Raw genomic sequence first — 20,040 nt, forward strand, 5'->3', positions numbered from 1 at the left:
GTATAATTTTTGGGCTACATAGATTGAAAAAATATTGGGGGGCAGATTTATCATCCCTGCTGACATAAATCATGGCAAAAATCTACGAATCGGCCTCAGAGCGGAGCTGCTGTCTAATTTACATCCTTCTTTGTCCCATTATGGGACAATACTATGAGATTACTTAATTCTTTTCATTGTACATTGTACTAAATTACCATGGGTTTTTTTATTCTTTGATTTTTATTTGCATAAAGTGCTTTTCCTGCAGAGTCATACAAGACATCTAAGGTGGTTCATATTTTATGTACAGATAAGACAGGAGTTTAAAACAGCTTATATCTAGTGATGAGCGAACATCCCAATGTTCGGTTCGGATCCCGAACAATAAAAAATTATCGTAATCGGTTCATGTTCGCCAAACATTTAAGAATAAATGACAAATGTGTAGTAGAAGGGTATGTTTCTCTCTTCGCACATGCGTACAGATTATCAGGTACACACCAGAGATTACGCAGTGGCGTACGTTCGCAAGATCATTCTAACCATTCCGATCATCGGACAAATTGTTTGTGATCAGTGAACGCGAACATATATCGCCATGTTCGTAGGAACATACGAACATTTCCGAATTTATATATGTATCTGTGTATATGACATGGAGATGGTAATGTAGGCCTGGTTAGAGGGGCTGGTTAGAGAGATAGTGACATCATGGGGGGGGGTTGTGGAACTAGAGCTCAAAGACAAGATCCATTGATGACACATTGTTTATGATGAGGGGGAGGAGCCTGGAAGCTGAAAAGAATACACATTTTGTGATAACACTATTAGAAAGTTTTGGGGTCGTATTTTTATCTAAATATACACTACCGTTCAAAAGTTTGGGGTCACATTGAAATGTGCTTATTTTTGAAGGAAAAGCACTGTACTTTTCAATGAAGATAACTTTAAACTAGTCCTAACTTTAAACAAATACTTGTTATACATTGCTAATGTGGTAAATGCCGCGTTGCACAACTAAGCAAGAAGATAAGCACATTAGAGTCTCTAATTTGAGAAACAGACGCCTCCCAGGTCCCCAACTGGCATCTTCATTAAATAGTACCCGCAAAACACCAGGGTCAACATCTACAGTGAAGAGGCGGCTGCGGGATTTTGGGCTTCAGGGCAGAGTGGCAAAGAAAAAGCCATATCTGAGACTGGCCAACGCCATGCCATACCCAGTGGACAGCGCTTGATTGGAGCCAATTTCATCCTACAACAGGACAATGACCCTAAACACACCTTCAAATTGTGCAAGAACTATTTACAGCAGAAGCAAGCAGCTGGTATTCTATCATAGGTAATGGAGTGGCCAGCGCAGTCACCAGATCTGAACCCCATTGAGCTGTTGTGGGAGCAGCTTGACTGTATGGTACGCCAGAAGTGCCCATCCAACCAATCCAACTTGTGGGAGCTGCTTCTAGAAGCGTGGGGTGCAATTTCTCCAGCTTACCTCAACAGATTAATAGCTAGAATGCCAAAGGTGTGCAATGCTGTAATTGCTGCAAAAGGAGGATTCTTTGACAAAAGCAAAGTTTGATGTAAAAACAATGTTATTTGAAACACAAATCATTATTTCTAACCTTGTCAATGTCTTGACTCTATTTTCTATTCATTTCACAACGTATAGTGGTGAATAAGTGTGACTTTTCATGGAAAACACAAAATTGTTTGGGTGACCCCAAACTTTTGAATGGTAGTGTATATATATTTATATTTAATACAGGATAACCCCTTTAAAGGTGATGCAATTGCCAGGCTCCTTCCAATGACCATTTACTACTCTTATCCAGGATTGTCATATTCAAATACACGGGGCCAAATGTAAAAAATTAAGTCATGATGGGCCAACCTTGATATTTATTGAAAAATCATGTACAATTCATTGAGGTTTTTCCTTCTCATCAGGGCTGGGGTAGTAGTAGTAGTAGTAGTAGCAGCAGCAGCAGTAGGGCTGGGAGTAGTAGTATCAGTAGGGCTGGGGTAGTGGCTGATGCGCTGGGTTGGGGGTGTATCTTCTGTGTTAAATGCTGCAGCACTCTCCCTGCTGGGCCATATTGGGGAAATCTGAGTGAGTTAAAAAGGAGGTCAGCGGCAGGGGGGAGGAGGTGTGGAATGTGGGGGAGGTGCGGGCTGACCACTGTAGCTAGGCCACTGGACACAGGTGACGGTCTGGGCAGCTGGGCAATAGCTTAATTATTTGCACAGCAACGGGCCAATAGAAAACATTGGTGGGCTTGCTGTGATGTTTTTACTGTTTTCCTGGAAGGGCCTAAAGAAATCTGGCCCACAAGCCAGAGTTTGACATGTCTGCTCTTTTCCATTTTGTGAGCTGAGAAATGAATGTAAAATGAATGCATTATGGATGGTTTCTGAAATCAGAAAAGAAAGACTAATGTGTGGAGGAAGCCTTAGTGGGCAATGGATAACTGCTGAAAACAGATCTGCTTTATAAAAGATGTAGCTAATCTAACTCTAGATTCCAGATCATAGTCATTCTGCTGTCCTCAAGTTGAACTTAGTAATAGATTCTCTTCAAGAAAAGTATTTCCCCTTTATTTTTTATTCTGGTTGGCATAAACATGTATTCAAGTTCACAGTACAGACAGGTATTGTAAAATCCTCTGAATGTATGATTTATAAATATGCCCAAAACCCACCCATTACCAGTATGCTAACTGCTCTCCATTTATGAAATCAGATTATACTATGCCTATATGCACTGGAATAGAAAAAATCAGAGATAGAAGTTTGGTACATGTTTATAATCTGAAAACTCCTTGCAGTTTAGACTAGGAAAACAAAGTTTTTGTGCTGTAGGTACTTAGTGGTGTTCATACGGTATTTGCATCTGTAAATGATGTAATTAATCACATTAGACAGCTCTGGCTTTATATTAAAATGGAAATGGCTCCAGTCTCGAAATACATCTGTTTACAAGAACAGATTAATTTTATTTTGTTAAAATATTGAACAGAATGTTATGCTTCCTAGTCACAAACAAGTCTTTCAATTAAAGAAGCTGTCACAAACCTGTACCTGAGGGCCTTGTATTCTCAAAGCCAAATCAGAACCAGTCCATTAATTTAGTGAAATGTTTAATTTGGGTTTGTGTATTTTATGCTTCGTTGTGTGAAGTTTTTCTGGCTTACAATCAATGCTAGGGAAGAGTAATTTAGTATCATTAACAGATCAATCACATTTTGAAAGCTGTAGGCTTATCAGGGTTTTGGACTTATCAGGGTTTTGAACTTTCATATAAAAAATTTTTTTTAAGGTCTTGAGGGTGAAAGAATTAAATGAGGGGGTTCTATCAGCAAATGTATACATTTTTTAAAAGGTATTGGCACAAAGGCACTACTCCATTTTCATAATTGTTGACAGGAAAACTGCAACTGTATATGATTCACTTTTCACATGAACTGTATATGACACTTTTGTGTCAAAATGGTGAACATCTGGACAAAACCCAAATAATTCCATTATAAATCAGTATAGCCCAATGGGCACTGCTGGTGTCTGTTGCATGACAGATCCAACAGAGCATTGTGGCTTTAGTAGTAAATGAAAACCACAACTGAAGTGTGAACAAAGCCTTATGCTATTTTTCTGTAACCTTAATTTGATTTTCCAAAACACATCATAGTTTGGATGTCTCTCAAGGACGGCATTTATTGAGGTTAATTTGTTAAAATTTTATTTTGGTTGTACAAAAAAGTCTTATATGTAATACTAGAAATAGGCCCGATGCTGCCCGAGGCCCGCAGTGTCTTTCTCCCCGCTTCCTTCCAGACCAGGGACGTTTTGAAAGTGAAGGGAGGCGGGGAGAGAAGTGCAGCAAGCCTAGGGAACACATGCACTAGGCCACACCAGTTTACCCTGAAACTCATGTCTTGTCTGCTTCTGGTCATTCGATGCTCCTGTCTTTTGCCTGCTTTGACCTTTGACCTCAAAAGACAGAAGATAGGGGCACTAGAAGTAGATGAAATGGGATCTGCATTGGCCCTTGCCGGGGACTGGGGAAGGATTTTTTTTTTAAATGCCAAAGTACCCCTTTAACCATGACTGAAAAGTGGTGACAATTGATGTTTTAAATTTCAGTTGTAAAAGTAGAATTTTATTTATCATGAAAAACAAAACAGTTATATATTAAATATATATTCTTTTATGGGAATACAGGTCACATTGTATAGCTTTCCTAATGAGTAGACTATTATTTTCATTGGTAATTCTCACACATACCACAAATGAACATTTTGTTATTAACTTCAATGATATATTCTGACCCTTGCTTCATAAAAGAATATGGAGGCTAAGTCAGACAGGGCACAGCAGTGAGACTCCTTGAAATTGCCCAAAACTATTATTTCACCTCAAACTTCCATATACTGGAAAACTGTCACCATCTGTGATCCGAAAGACCCATAAGAAATTTATTGCATTAAGAATACATTGCACTTTGCGCTCATATCAAAGAGGAGAATAGTAGTCAATTGTCTCTGTCATTGCAAAACCCTGCATGAGAGGGTCCACAAAAGGTGAATTAACGTGAGTTAATTATTTCCTGACAATTCTGCCAAGGAATATTTGTCATGTTACTATAAATAATGCAAACACAATGATTATAACCTACTGTAATATGAAAGAAGATGCTACAATCTTGTTGCCCTGTATACTGACCAAAGACATGGTGTCAGATTTTTCAACATATTCCTTTAATGATTTAAGATGAATGAATAGTGTACTTACCAACTCATTGGCTTACCCATCCTAGCCTGTCAAATCGGTGATAAATGAGACACCGCTTTCCATAAAAAGACCATTAGCTTGTAATTCAAGCCCAGACTTTACCAACCATTACAAATGTATATAGGTCTATCCTGTAGAAGAGAAGTTTTCTGTTTCACCTTCACATTAAATATTCTCTAGAATATTACGTTACTAGTGACAGCATAAAATTGGCAGATTTACTGTATATTATTTATATATAATGTTAGGTGTGACTGTATAATAATGTATCGCTAACCAGACTCCTATCAAAATCCTTACTGTTAGTGCTGCTTTATACATAGAACTCCATTGTATTTGTCTTTTAATTTGTCAGTCATTAAAAAAACTAAACACTAATTTACTTTTAACTGTAGCCAACATTATAACATTAAAAGTAAAAGTGACTATAAAACATAATATATTGTTGCAGCAGAGCTTTAGGTAGGCTCCCAAACCTTGAAGCCTCATTTGCCTGTAAGATTTAAATTAAAGTTAATATGAACTCCCACCAGGCATTGGGGCCAAACACAGAAAAAAAAGCCCAGACTCATAGATTGGCATGTTATAGTCTGTTTTGGAGTAAATGCAGAAAACTAAGATCAATTCATGTACTGTATAAAAAGTATTTCGCCTGAAGAAACTCTATTGCAGTGAAAAATGTGTGTTTTTTGTCTGTTTTTCTGTCCTATTTATTTCATTGGAAGAAAGCCCCAACACTAAAACTTTTAAAGCTACGCTTAAAATGAACCGACATGTGACTTGTTCAGAGCATTTCTGCTTGTTCTAGGCATTAAAAAATGTGCTAAAAAGAAAATCAAAAACTGTACAAAAAAAAAATGGTTTATGTGAACAACCCCTTTCAGAAAATTACTGCGGGAGGCAGTAAGAAGTAGTAAAAGCGGTCTCAGTAACCTCACTGGTCCAAAGACAGAAAGGCATAGGATTTATATAGCCCTTACTTGCCCCATGAGAGGTTTGAACATATTAGCCACATGGTGACCCCACAGAACCTAGGACAGAAAGGTGAAAGTGAAAGCAGTAGCAATGGCATCAATCTCATTGACTCAGTAGGGCCTAGAACAGCCAGTTGATGGTGGAAGCAGTAGGACATTGGTGGATCATTGGTGGATTTGCAATATTAAATTAAACCATTAAACCAGCAATGATGGATCACTAATGTACAATCACAGTTATTATGCTGCCAATAAAGATGTAACACTACAGATGATTCAAAGGACTAAATTAAACTGGAAGTACGCTAATGACCTATGCCTAACATCTACTTTAATCCACACCTCCCAGGATTACGTCTACAGGATTTTACCTGAGTTGCGCCAATTCTATGGAATGCATTACTTAAAACTATCAGACTTACCTCTAATACCCAAAGCTTCAAACATGCCATAAAACACATATTTTAAAGCAGGATTTTCAGGTTCCCTCATTTGATTCCCCCCCCCCCCCCCCACACACACAGACACTTATATAAACACCAGGCAATTAGGCACTTAGAACCTGCAGCACGCAGGCATTAGTTGGTGATTGGTTCAACCACACTTAGCTGGGCTGTCTTATTTATAAAGAAGGCTTGACCATAGTAACAATGAAGCCTTTTGCCCCTATGCCATTTTGTCTCAAACCCCTCCTAAAAGTCCGTAAGCTCGTGCATGCGAGCAGGGCCCTCCCTCCTCATATATGGATAACTATATGTATATTGCTGTAATGTCTGATTAATGTCTATGTATGTACCTCCAGTAAAGTGCTGAGGAATCTGTTGGCATTATATAATTAAAAATTATTATTTTTATTATTATTATTATTATTATTATTGGTATTGTGCTGCCAGACACAGTTTTAGTAAAGGAATGAATACAAAACCTGAGAGATGATTCAGAGGGTTAAATTAAACCAGCAGTATTATGTATTATGTACAAGTATTATGCTGCCAGACACGTTTTTTTGAAGGACTGAGGATGTAACCTGATAGGTGGACAGTGGTGGACACCGTGTAATGAGACACACAGTGACTTCAGCAATTTCCCAGCTACACAGATTCCACTGCTCCTTTCCTCACACTTTCCTCTATTTTTCCCTTATGCCTAATAAACCTTCTATAACCATGCCTCTCCCTGATTCTATTTGTTCTTTCCTTCCTCTCCCTTTTTTCCCTGTCTCTCCTTCTTTTTTTCCCTGGCCCATTCCTCTCCCTTTTCTCTCTCTGAATATTTTATTATTATTATTATTATTATTATTATTATTATTATTATTTATTTATTTATTTATTTATTTATTTATAGAGCTCCCTTAAGACCAGAGGGCTATACAAGAGATAAGGGGTAACAAACAAAAACAATACAAGATCAAAAACACATTACATGAAGGCAAATGGCAGACTGGTACATAGAGGAAGAGGACCCTGCCTGCGAGGGCTTACAATCTATAAATATTCTATGTGTGTGTTCTGTTTTTTTTACACTCTGTTATATTGAAGTGAAAGGAGAAAAATGTTAATACCTGATGAATTGTTTAATGTCAAACATAAGAAAACATTTATTGTGTATCAATGTAATCATACTAACCTTCAGAATAATGATAACACATCAGTTTTTTTGCAGAGTGAATGATGTGAAATTAAATCCCTAAAATTTGCAGAACTGCAGTTTTTACAGTTTTTCAGCTCCCTTTTTTTTTCTTTTTTACAATACGTTTTAGGGTAGCTTCACACGTACCGACGTTATTAACGCTGCGAGTCGGCTAGGTAATGGCAGATCACTTTCACTACATACACACAGCAGTCTGAACGACCGCTGCGTGTATGTAATTCTGCCGGCCGCATAACCCCTTCAGCTGGCGCCTGGCTCCCGCTCTGTATATATTACCTGTCCTCGCTGCACGGGTTCCCGGCATACTGCTCTCCCGCCCGGCCAATCAGTGTGTTGCCTCGTCGCAGCCACTGATTGGCCGGGTGGGAGAGCAGTACGCCGGGACCCCGTGCAGCGAGGACAGGTAATGTATACAGAGCGGGAGTGGAGCGGGAGCCAGGCGGCAGCTGAAGGGGTTAAGCGGCCGGCAGAATTACATACATGCAGCGGTTGTTCAGACCGCTGTGTGTATGTAGTGACAGTAAACTGCCAGGACCTAGCCGACTCGCAGCGTTATTAACGCTGCGAGTCAATACGTGTGAAGCTACCCTTATAGCAAAATAAAAGGGCTCTTTCAAAAGTATTACACATGTGGTCTGTATATGATTTAAAAAAAAAAAAAAAATATATATATATATATATTGCAGTATATATATATATATATATATATATATATATATTTATATATAAATAATGCTTAAAACGTGAAGAGTTACAAATGTATCAATTTCTTTTATTTAAATATTTAACATATTGAAGTAGAACAATTGCGTTATTATTTTGTGTCCTTTGGTTATAGTGATTAGTTATATTTCTTTATGCAAACTTAGTCCTTTCTTGCACATGGCAATGTGTTTGTTATTTCACATTCACACATTTACATTTATTGTTTTATAATTTTTTTTTAAAATGTTGTGCATTGAAATTATACTTAGTGTAGGTCTAGTATGTGTACTCGTAGCTCCTAACATGGCGATCTCAGTATCGGACCCTGTCCGACCTGCGGCACTATTCATTCCTATAGAGTGACGAAAAGAGACGAGTACAGCGCTTTATTCATAAAAGTACAGGAGCTTTATTCATAACAGAGCTGGTGGGGTCCAATACGGAGATCGCCATGGGGTTCAGGGGTTGGAACCCCTGCGATCTCCTACTTTTCTCCTATCCTGTGGATAGGGGAAAAGTTCAAGTAGGAGATCGTTGGGGGGTTTAGGGGTTGGAACCCCTGCGATCTCCTACTTTTTATAACTGACTCAGATTTCTCATATTTCATATCATAATCATACCATAATCTCCAAATTATTTACTTTGCGTGTTATAGCCTCTTTTTTTTTTCTCATTAAAACTGCCAAGAAAATGTGGCTACAATCCAATTAACAGTCAAGTATATCAACAGAGATAGAAAAAAATTCTAGCATGAAATTATGAAACCCAAAAATATCTTGTCATCACATTGAAATGCTTTCTGTATGTTATTGTACTGTTTCTTGTTATTATCTTACTTTTTGCATTACAATTTTAACATCAACCTTTGCAGCTTAATCAAATACAACTGTTCATATACAGCCAGTGGTGATGTGCACAATAGTAAATTTTATTCACCCGTGGTTCCTGTAAAAATCTGTGCATGCCAGGAATATTCTAGAAGAAGTATGCTGAGCCTTGAAAACAATGCCATTTGTAAACATTTATGTGTTATATTTCTGCCCATATTTTGATATATATTTTTTTCCAGAGCTGGAAGCAGAGGAATGGTGCAAATCTTTATGTATGGAGTGCTTAGGAACAAGACTTAATGATATAAGCCTCGGTGAACCAGATCTTCTGGCTGCTGGGGTGCAAAGGGAACAAAATGGTGAGTAGCGGATTTTTACAACACAATATATCAATGTGACATGCTTGAAATTCTGTAAAACCTTGGAAGAACCTTCATTTTAGTTTAAGTTCATTTAAGTCTAAGTACTATCAAGAAATTTAAAAATTCACATTGATCGTGAAGGATCTGTCTCCTCCAAATTCCCACATATTAGCATTTAAATGGGAGGTGGAGATCAAGCAGCCAACTTTGCACATCTACCAGAAAAGAGTATGCTCAAAAAACTTAAAGGGAATCTACCACCTCCAGTGCACCCATCTGCCCTGGCTGGCCCAGTCTGCTCATACTCATTAAAAGGGACGGAACAGCCAGGGCAGATCAGTGCACTGTTCTGCCCCTTTGCACCAAAACGACTTATTTGTTACATATAGTTACATAGACTTATTTGTGTATGAATTAAACTCCTAATTTCACAGAAACTGTGCTGAGGATGAAAGTAAGAAACCTATCAACATCCTCAGTGCCCCATGCACAATAGGGAGCTATCCGCAAGGTAGATGGTTTTCCTGCTAACAGTTTCCCTTTAAGTTTAATTCCCTACTCTGCAAAGTGTGGTCAATTTGCCATAAGCAAAATGATGTCCATATTTTAATTAAACTAATTATAAGTAAATTAAAGGGGTTTTCTGATCTAATAACTATTGATTACACCAAAGCATAGGTAGCTAGCTGTAAGACTCCGATCGATGTGCAGTTTGTAGAGGTGATGCTGGATAACTACAGAGCACTTGTATGTTCAAATATCCTGAGTTTCTTCAACAGTCCGCCCACCAGCAATTCTGAGCTAAGCTAAAGAATGAATTACCTAACTCACAAACATGCAATCATGCAAACTGTTATTCGTAGGACGCTGTAGTCTGCGTTTATGGAGGCAAAGGGTCTATACCTACTAGATTTATATATGGTGGCACAGGTTTCTGTTGTGATATGCCCACCTCTAAACCTTGCCTATGACATTGATCTGGTTCACTGTTATCATTGAGCACATTGTTATTCTAGTACCTACTGTATCTACTTATCACCAGAAAAATAGTAGAAGCTAAATGGATTAAAAGTAATAAGCAAGCTGGTCCACCTCTAGTCAACAACGTGGCCCACTTAGCAAATCAGTCATACAGTGGTGTCTCACTTCTATCAGTGACCCTGCAAGGGACCAAGATAGTTGAGTATAGCTTGTTTACTATTTTTACAATACCTACTGCCATAGAGAATCCCACCCACCCCCTTCTCCACCATTTACATGCCAATGAGATTAGCATGCACATCTCAGGTGATAGTAATAAAAAATTCTCCACTATTCAACTATTATTTGTTTAAAGTTTATATAAACATTTTTCTTCTGCACAGATAATATCGTAACACTGATTCTTTTTAATAAAGCAGAAAAATATTTGTTTTCCTATGATATTAAAAGCCTGCCTCCAGATTCTACTTTTAGACATGTGTGAACTCAAGGTGCCCAGTGAATAAATGGTCATGGGCTAAATCCATCATTGCTGTACAATGACTTTTGGGAACTAAAAGTAGTTCAATAATTTCCGCTTGTACTTTTGTGACCCAAAGCAATAAATCATCCTAGATTATAAAATACAGGCCATGTACTTTTGTTTTACCTTCTAGTGTCACACCAATTAATCTCTACAATATGGCTATGCAGTGCCTTGGTTCTACGGATATACTGTAAGAGGAATTATTACTTTGTCCAACACTAGCTATTCCTAATATAAGGATCTTACTACCAGGCTAATGGTTACATATACCATTACATTCAACTTGCCTTAAAAATATATGTCTAATAAAAACGATTACTAAGAACTTTATACCAAAATTATTTTGGAATTTAATAACTAGATGAAGTTTTACTATTGTTTGCATGTATATGTAACAAGTGAAAGCCTATGCGCCAGATAAGCAATCAATATTAGGTAGTGGGGGCTGCCTACCAGCATCATCACCAATGATTGAAGGTGCAGTGGTACTTGTGTAAGCATGGCAGTGTCTTAAATGTTTACCTTGGCTTAGGTCTGGCTTATATTTTGCAAATGCTGTATTTTTCCCAGCAGTCTGTTTTATTTACCTTTAATTGTGTTGTGCACTTGAGTGAATATGGCGGCACTGTAATACCTTTCAATGTACAATGAAATATGTTGTCATTTTCTTTCAAGACTCCTATTCTTTTAATAAAATAGTAAATGTAACCCTTTCATGACCACAATATGTATATTTATGTTCCAACCACTGTATCCTTGGTAACTGAAACAATAGTGTAGCCCACTTAAAGAGGTTTTTCAGGCAAAATGGACTGATAAGTTATACAAAGTTAGCTGGAGCTAGCATGGGGAGCTGAACTGTGTCAGTCCAAACTTTTTTTTATGACAGATTGCTATACAGCACAGTAAGTCATTTAAAGGGGCTTTCCAGGCAAAACAGACTATCTGTGGGAGGGGTTGTGCGCCTCCGCTTCTGACGCTCTCTGCTCAAAGAATTGACACTTCAATTCTTTGAGCGGAGAGTGGAGGCACAAGAACCCTCCCATAAACACACTGTTTGTCACTGAGGCAGGCGGGATTCTGCGGCGAAGAGCTCAGCTGCGGAATTCTGCCAATTTTTCTCAGTGTGAATAGCCCCTAGGAGAAGCAGCATATTAAAAGTTTCAATGGAATACCCCTTTAAAGGGTGCCTATCATTTAAACAAACTTCTGACATGAATAAACTTCATAGCGACATGTAAGAGGTTTGTATAGGTCGGGATCCAGGGGCTAAGACCCCCGCCGATCAATAGAATGAAGGAGCAGACACGCGCAGCAATGCACACTCCGCCTTTTCATCTCCTTCTCACTGCTAAATTAGCAGTCTATGGAATTGTAATGGAGCCCTAAGAAACTTCTGGAACAGTGATTGCTACAGTGACTGCTACTTTAGTGGAGATCAAGAGGCAGAGTGCTAATGCGTGCGTCTGCATCATTCATTCTAACGATCGGCTGGGGTCTCAGCACCCAAATCCCAACCAATACAAACCTCTGACATGTTGCTATGACACGTCAGAAGTTTGTTTAAATGATAGGTACCTTTTAAATGGTGCCCACTAGAGATGAGCAAACCGGCCAAGGTTCAGGTTCATATGAACCTGAACTCTCACCTTCTGATTCCCGCTGTCTGCCCGCTCCGTGGAGAGGGTGGATACAGCCGTTTGCCTAAACAGTATCCCACAATAAATTAGTGTTATCAGAATTGAAATTACAATGGATCACACAATATTTGAATATTGGTAATTTAAAGGTTTTATTACAGGTAAATTTGCCAGGTTAGATTGTTATTGCACTTCATGCCCATAAGGCAACTAATAAGAAATTATATTTATTCTGCTCCAGACATATAGCATATATTTGAAGCATTATGAGGTTTTTCATCTTGCCTTTCCCCTCTTTTTCTCATTGTATTTCAGCCAAGAAGAATAAGCTATTTAATGACTATTTCCCTCATAAATAAACCAGGCTTGCAAGTTCTCTAACCTCTAGTGAAAATACAGTTGCATTAATTTTCCCATAGAAGTCAAAGGAGCCTGTTCTATTAGACTTCATTGTTACTCTTTGAAAAAAAGGCTCTTTTTCCACCAGGTTTTTGGACATTCTGAAAAAAATCAGTTATTCTGTTCGCAATAGTGTATACATATTTAGAAGGATCCAGCTGAAAATGGATACGTTTTTAACTGTCCATTCTATTAGCAAATTAAACATGAAAAATAAGGTGACATATATGTTAGTGTCTTTTACACACCACATTTTGTGGTGTTTGGCAAGGGTATACATTGGGCTATACAGTAGAGGTCTACACTATATGGGACGCACAGAGGAGACCTAACACTATTTGGGGTTAATGAGAAGACCTACTTTAAAGAATAAGTTTGGCGAAAATTTATTAAAGTATTGTATTGCCCCCCCCTCCAAAAAAAAAAAAAAAAGTTATACAAATTACCAATATACACTTATTATGGGAATTCATTATAAAGTGCTTTTATTCCCTGCACTTACTACTGCATCAAGGCTTCACTTCCTGGATAAAATGGTGATGTAAGGACCCGACTCCTAGAGCTGTGCAGGCTGTGGCTGCTGGAGAGGATGGTGGCAGGGGGACACTGAGGGACACAGGGCACTGGAGGGACACTGAGCATCCCTCTGCCATCATCCTCTCCAGCAGCCACAGCCCGCACAGCTCTGGGAGTCGGGTCGTGACATCACCATTTTATCCAGGAAGTGAAGCTTTGATTCAGTAGTAAGTGCAGGGAAAAAAGCATTTTATGTGCATTTCCCGTAATAAGTCTATATTGGTGATTTGTATAACTTTTGAAGGGCAATACAATACTTAAATAAAAATTTTCGCTGGACTTCTCCTTTAACTACTATGATATATTAAGCCACAGAGGAAATTTATACTGTAAATATGGGGGAATAGAGGTGGCCTAACACTATATGAAGGCATAATGGAGGGCCTAATGGTCTATACTTTTTGGGGTGCACAAAGGAGGCCTAATAACATATGGAGATACAGATGGGACCTAACTTCTATATGGGGTACACAGAGGAGGCCTTATAACATATAGGGACACAGAGGGGACCTAACTACTATATTAGGGGTGACAGAGGAGGCCAAATACATTATGGGGGCACAAATGAACATTACTACTATGCATAGTGTACTAAGTTTGGTCAGTAACAGTATAGTGGTTTGTTGATAATATTTGCTTCTTGTATACTGGTGTTATTTCATAACTATGACTATGATATACCGTATTAGATAAATAGGAAATCCTCAAAAATACTGAAGCATTCCACGACTTCAAACAGTGCATTTATTAACCCATAGAAAGCATTGACTTTTCAGTCTACACCATGTATCAATTAACAGTGACCAATTTACATTCAGTGTAACATTACATACAGACTGAAAAGCCGCTGCTTTCTATGGGTTAGTTAACGCACAGTTTGTTTGACACTGTGGAGTGCCACAGCATTATTGAGGACGATAAAGCACACATGAGGCCGCTGGCCCTCATTAACATTTTCCTATATCCAAGTGCTGCTATTGTGTATAGATAGATAGATAGATAGATAGATAGATAGGAGAAAAGGGGGTAGATAGAAAGATAGATAGATAGATTTTGAAATGGATAGATCGATATTTACCAGCTCAGTTAGGCACCTGGGTTTGCATATACATGTTTCATCCCAACATAGAATTAAAACCAGGGGCCATTTTTTTTTATTACATAAACCTTTTTTACTTATTCAAACTTTATATGGTAGACAGGAATAGACAGGTTAAAGGAATTATTCAGGATTCAAAAGAAAATAGTTGTTTCTTCCAAAAAAAAAACAGTACTTTCCATGTCCATAGATTGCTTGTGGTTGAAGTCGCTTCATTCACTTCAGTTGAACTGAGCTGCAATTGGGCACAATGTTGCTGTGAACAATGTCTTCTTTATTTAGTCATCCATAAAATCAGCAGAGGATACATCAAGGCCAACTCAAACAGACGCCAACGTGTTTCAGGTACAGAAGGGTACCCTTAGTCATTAGTTGTTTCATACCTGAAAAGCTATTGGCATCTGTTTGAGTTGGCTGACTTTATGCATGACTAAATAAAGAAGACATTGTTCACTGCAATGCTAAGCCCAATTGAATCCTTTGAAGCTTTACCTGCATGCCATTGAGGCAGGGGGCCCATAAGAAGCAGGTGGACAGGTACTTTTGGCTTCACCTGTTTTACTTCATCTGCCGCTCCATACCTGGTACATTTTCATTTCATGCTGCAAATTGGATGCTGCTGGTTTCATCAATCTTAATACCTAAAATCTGCGGCATCATATCCAGACCAGATTAGGTACATGTAAACCTACCCTAATGACTGGCCGCTACTCAGCCAGTGCTGTGTACTTGCCCTTTAGGAGAAAATTTGCCAGTCAGCCCCTGTGTTCTATGGTATATATCTGTTATACAGTACAAGGTTCCTCTGAAAACAGCTAAACGCAGTGTAAAATAATCCTCTTATGGACAACAAACAAGCATAACGGCATACATTTTAAATTTGTTGATAGTTAGGTTCTCATTTAGTCTCACCAGTTTTGAAATCATAGGATTTTTGCTTGTTACTTTGAACAAGTAAATGGATTTATATTTTAAATATTGAAAAACATAAACATATATTATATGATATGATTAAAGTGAATGTACCATTAGGTACATTTGCTTTAAGTATTACCCATGTATAGAATGGTGGCAGAGCGAGGAAGCCGCTGCTGCAGTCCTTTTTTTGAACCGCGGCCCGGTTCCCGTGTACGGCAGCTTTCTATTGACTGGTGGCGGGCCGGCCTGCCCCCAGTGGGAGGAAACCCCTTCCCCTCACGTGGATAGAACAAAAAGATTAAGTTTTCAATTCCATTAAAAAATACTAAACAAAATACACATTTAGGGTACAAACCCACTTGACGTATTTGCTGCGTGAATCAGTCTTAAAAATAAGCAGGCAAAACGCAGGTTGGCTTTATACAATTGTTCTGCGTTAAAATACGCAATTGCGTATTTTTGAAGCGTGAAGCTTGTTGTTAGCATAGCATCAGTTGTTAACAACCTGTGCGAAAAACGCATGTAGCTTCACACTTCAAAAATACGCAATTGAGTATTTTAACGCAGAACAATTGTATAAAGCCAACCTGCGTTTTGCCTGCTTATTTTTAAGACTGATTCACGCAGCAAATACGTCAAGTGGGTTTGTACCCTTAACATTATTCTACAGTATACTATACTAAAGTAAATTCTTTATTTTTGACATGGTGTTTTTCCATATACGTTTTTTGGGATTTTTTTTATTATTTGTGATTCAGACCCCACTGCACTGCACAATAACATAGAAACTTGTTAAATATTTAATATAATAGTGTTTGTAGGTTTTGCTGCACTTGGAACAGAATTGTCAGCTGAATGAATGATATAACCACTGACAAGCCTAAAGCCATTTAACAGTCACATTTTTCATGGGCCTCTATTGATCACACTTATAATTCCTAAAAGCCATTTCCTTTGGTGTCTGTTTCATTATCATTAAATTATAGCTTTTGAGACATAATTAACCATTAAAGTTAAGAAATATTATTCATCTGCTACAATTGGGTGTACAGTATTATAACTCTACATAAAGATGAGTCATATGGAATATAGACTAAAACAATCATTTTGTATTTCACAGAAATTAGACAATAAAATATATGTATAATTGTTTGATGTTACCTGATTATCATTGTATATTAAATATATGCACATGAAATATGAAGTTACTTTCATTTATAAGTTGCAAAACTTTGCTGTGATTTCTGTGCAGTTAAAAGGGGGATTACCATCAGCTAAACTTTGGTTAAGTGATAGGGAATACAAAAGATTTTGTTCTTTTGAAATTTGGCCTCTTGGTGTCCATGTAGTGTTGTCAGCTTTTTGCTTACACACATCTTCAGGTGTAGCCCCACTGTCTATGCCTAATTGCCTCAACAGCCCTAACGGCAGTGGACAACTGGTTGAGGGTCCCTAATTCTATATAAGTGAAAAAAAAAGATAAGATAAACACAACACAATATAACAGGGTCAGAGGTCCAAATCAGCAACAAGAGAGCGGTGCAGTACAAAATGTGATCCAAGAGAATAGTCAAAGTCCAAAAAGCCAGAAATCAGAAGACCAAATAGACAAATGCAAGGAACGCTTGGTCGAGACCCACTAGTAAACTAGGCTCTATCACATGCAGGAAAGACAGGTGTGGGAGGATACTTATTGGGCCTGAAGTCCCAGCGCCTGGCGTGATTGGGGCTGAGACTCTAGCCCCAGGACACACATAAAATCTTATTGGTGGTGTCGGCCCGCAGTTACTCTTATCAAACTCAGGACGGCTGTGCTGCTCAGCTGGGGGCTGGTCAGCCCCGGCCACAGCGGAAACCCAAGATGCTGCCGCACCTCTAGAAACCCGGCCTTCAGCTAGGGACCGGCCGGGCCAATCACGGGACACCGTCGGCACTGTCAGGGGGCCAGCCACGCGTTCCGGCAGTGCCAGATGCAAAGCATGCAGCCTGGTTCCTGACACTTGGTTCCCCCCTAGAAACATTTGTAAGTTCTCCCCCCACACCCCCACGCAAAACCAGGAAGTGAGCAGTGCTGAGTTGAATTCTCAGCAGATGTGACAATACCTTTAAGCTTCATTGCACAAAGTAGGTCTGGCCTTCTGTACCCTAATGCTGTTCATCATGCTTATTTGTGCACAAGTGTTTGCGGGCAAGTCCTGATATTTGCATAAAATAGGCAAAGCTGCCTGAATAATGTGTGTAACACTAGTATTTGACAGTAGAAGCTGTGCTGCGCTAGGAAGCCTAAGAGAAGTATCGCCTGAGAGAATGCCAAGCTGAGATGACAGCAAGCAGAAGTATTAGTGGGCCATGAGAGACCAAGAAAAATAGCTACAAACTGCTTGGATGACTGCTCTGTGCTTTAGAAGTTTATTGTATGAGCCCTGGATTTTAGAGGCACTACTGTGTAAGTGCCTGATCAAAAAGGCTCTACAGCAGAAGAGTGTGATGGGTAGTGCAGCGGAGGTAAACTCTACAGTAAAGGTTCTGTTACATGATCTGATTATCTGCTAAATCAGACAGTTATTTACCTATAAAGTAGGGTCAGCGTTTAGCAAATGAATGAGCAAATGTCCCCTCGACTTCTGACCTGTCCAAAAATAATCTGCAGTCAGCTGCACATCTCCCTTTGTAATAGAAAAAAAAATGCGAAAGAAGTGCAGCCATTGGCTGATTAAAGCGGTAAGGAAAGTAAAGAACACCCTGAAGGTTCATTGTTTGTTTATATCAGAAGATCTAATTGTAAGAATCAAGAGTCTATGTATAGGAAGCTCTGGTGGCAAAAGGTGACAGACTGTATTATGAGCTACTGGAGCAAATCAGAAAGCAGAGACAGAGCCCACTAGAACTGGCAGCTTACTGTATAATTAAGTTCCAAATGAGGACCACCGCCCATATAGTACTTAGTGTGTATGTCCCTGTAACTGACAAGCATTAGTGCTTCTTGAAACTAAAGCCTTACTAAAATGAGCACTGATAACAGACTCTATGGGGAATTTATCAAATATGGTGTAAAGTGAAACTGGCTCAGTTGCCCCTAGCAACCAATCAGATTCCACCTTTTATAAGAGTCTGTGAGGAATGAAAAGTGGAATCTGATTAGTTGCTAGGGGCAACTGAGCCAGTTTCACTTTACACCATGTTTGATAAATTTCCTACTTATATGCATTTCTTCCTGAGCCACCTCTGTGAGTGATGCCATCACCATCATGCAGCATGCTTTACCATCACAAGCTATTATAGCAGCACAAATGGGATTTAATTTCTGTGCTGTTTCTCTTTAAATTTAGTTCAGTATTATTGCTCATAAAGGGATAAGCTTGCTAGTACATATGTGTAAAGAACTAATGTATATGTAAATATGTATTCTAATATGCAAACATAGGTTTACAAAATCATCTCTCTATTATCTGTTTGTTTTAAACTTCTACTAAATAAAAATGTATAGAGGAAGCCACTGAAAGCTACACATACTGTATAAAGACTGTGATACTAGCTGAACAGTACACTAGTCCAGAAAGTAACACCATAAGTCCTCCTAAAGGGGGTTTCCATTGTGCAATGTCTGAAATATTGCACCCTGTCGATCAGCTGTTCAGGTGAACTGCAGCTTTGACACAATGAAGAGGGCTTGAAGTTGTGCAATGTTCATTGTATAGTTGTGGCATAGGTTACTGCAGCTCGGCTTCCATATCAGGGGGAGCTGAGCTGCAGTGAACTGTCACTACCACTACACAAAGAAAGCACATGGCTTCCAGATAGGATAGGCCGGAACCCTAATACTAAGCAATATCAGGTCTCATTTGGCATTGTTCACTACCATTACTTTAGTTGATTTAAATAATAATATTAATAAATAAATAAATATAGTCACAGAAAAGACATCAGAGACAGCACACTTGAACTATAGCATATTGTCCATGACTTCACATCTGTATTGATAACCTATTCCAATTCTCTTATATCATATATTGAAATGGAATTTTCATCAAAGTTTTATTGACTTTTTCCTTTCTTTTCTCTACATTTATTTAGAGAGGTTCAATGTGTATCTTATGCCAACACCAAATTTAGACATCTATGGAGAATGCACAATGCAGATCACACATGAAAACATCTACCTGTGGGATATTCACAATGCAAAAGTGAAGTTGGTTATGTGGCCTCTAAGCTCTTTAAGAAGATATGGAAGAGACTCCACATGGTTTACCTTTGAATCAGGGAGGTAAGCAAATTTGTTGTTGACTTCAGTGGGAATTTGTCACTGTGTGTCGTCTTCTCATTAGTTTATATTATCTTCTCTAACCCAATGGCAGTTCTAAGTAATGAAACTTTAAATTTGACTGTTTTTCTACTACATGGGGAAAAGAGGCAAAGTAAACTTTATTAAAAGTTTTGGCTAGACAAATGGTTTGTTTGTTTGTTTTTTTGTTTGTTTTTTTTTTAACTTGGACATATTATTGATGAATACTCGAGCTATTAAGTTAAATGAAAAAAAGATCCTTTGTTTAGAAGCAGCTTTCTAATTCTTCTGCCTCACAGCAATACAGATTAGGTTGCTGGACTTG

General features: G+C 38.5%; 1 protein-coding gene across 1 annotated transcript in view; it reads left to right on the forward strand.

Moving 5' to 3' along the window:
* Nucleotides 1-20,040, forward strand: part of DOK6 (docking protein 6) — a 310,121-nt gene that overhangs the window by 145,264 nt on the left and 144,817 nt on the right. Inside the window, exons 4-5 of the mRNA XM_069960119.1 lie at nucleotides 9,172-9,291; nucleotides 19,508-19,697. Coding sequence (XP_069816220.1) covers nucleotides 9,172-9,291; nucleotides 19,508-19,697 — 310 coding nt within the window. The remainder of the gene's footprint in view (nucleotides 1-9,171; nucleotides 9,292-19,507; nucleotides 19,698-20,040) is intronic.

This window comes from Dendropsophus ebraccatus, chromosome 2 (assembly GCF_027789765.1).
Source record: "Dendropsophus ebraccatus isolate aDenEbr1 chromosome 2, aDenEbr1.pat, whole genome shotgun sequence".
NCBI classification, from domain to species: Eukaryota; Metazoa; Chordata; class Amphibia; order Anura; family Hylidae; genus Dendropsophus; species Dendropsophus ebraccatus.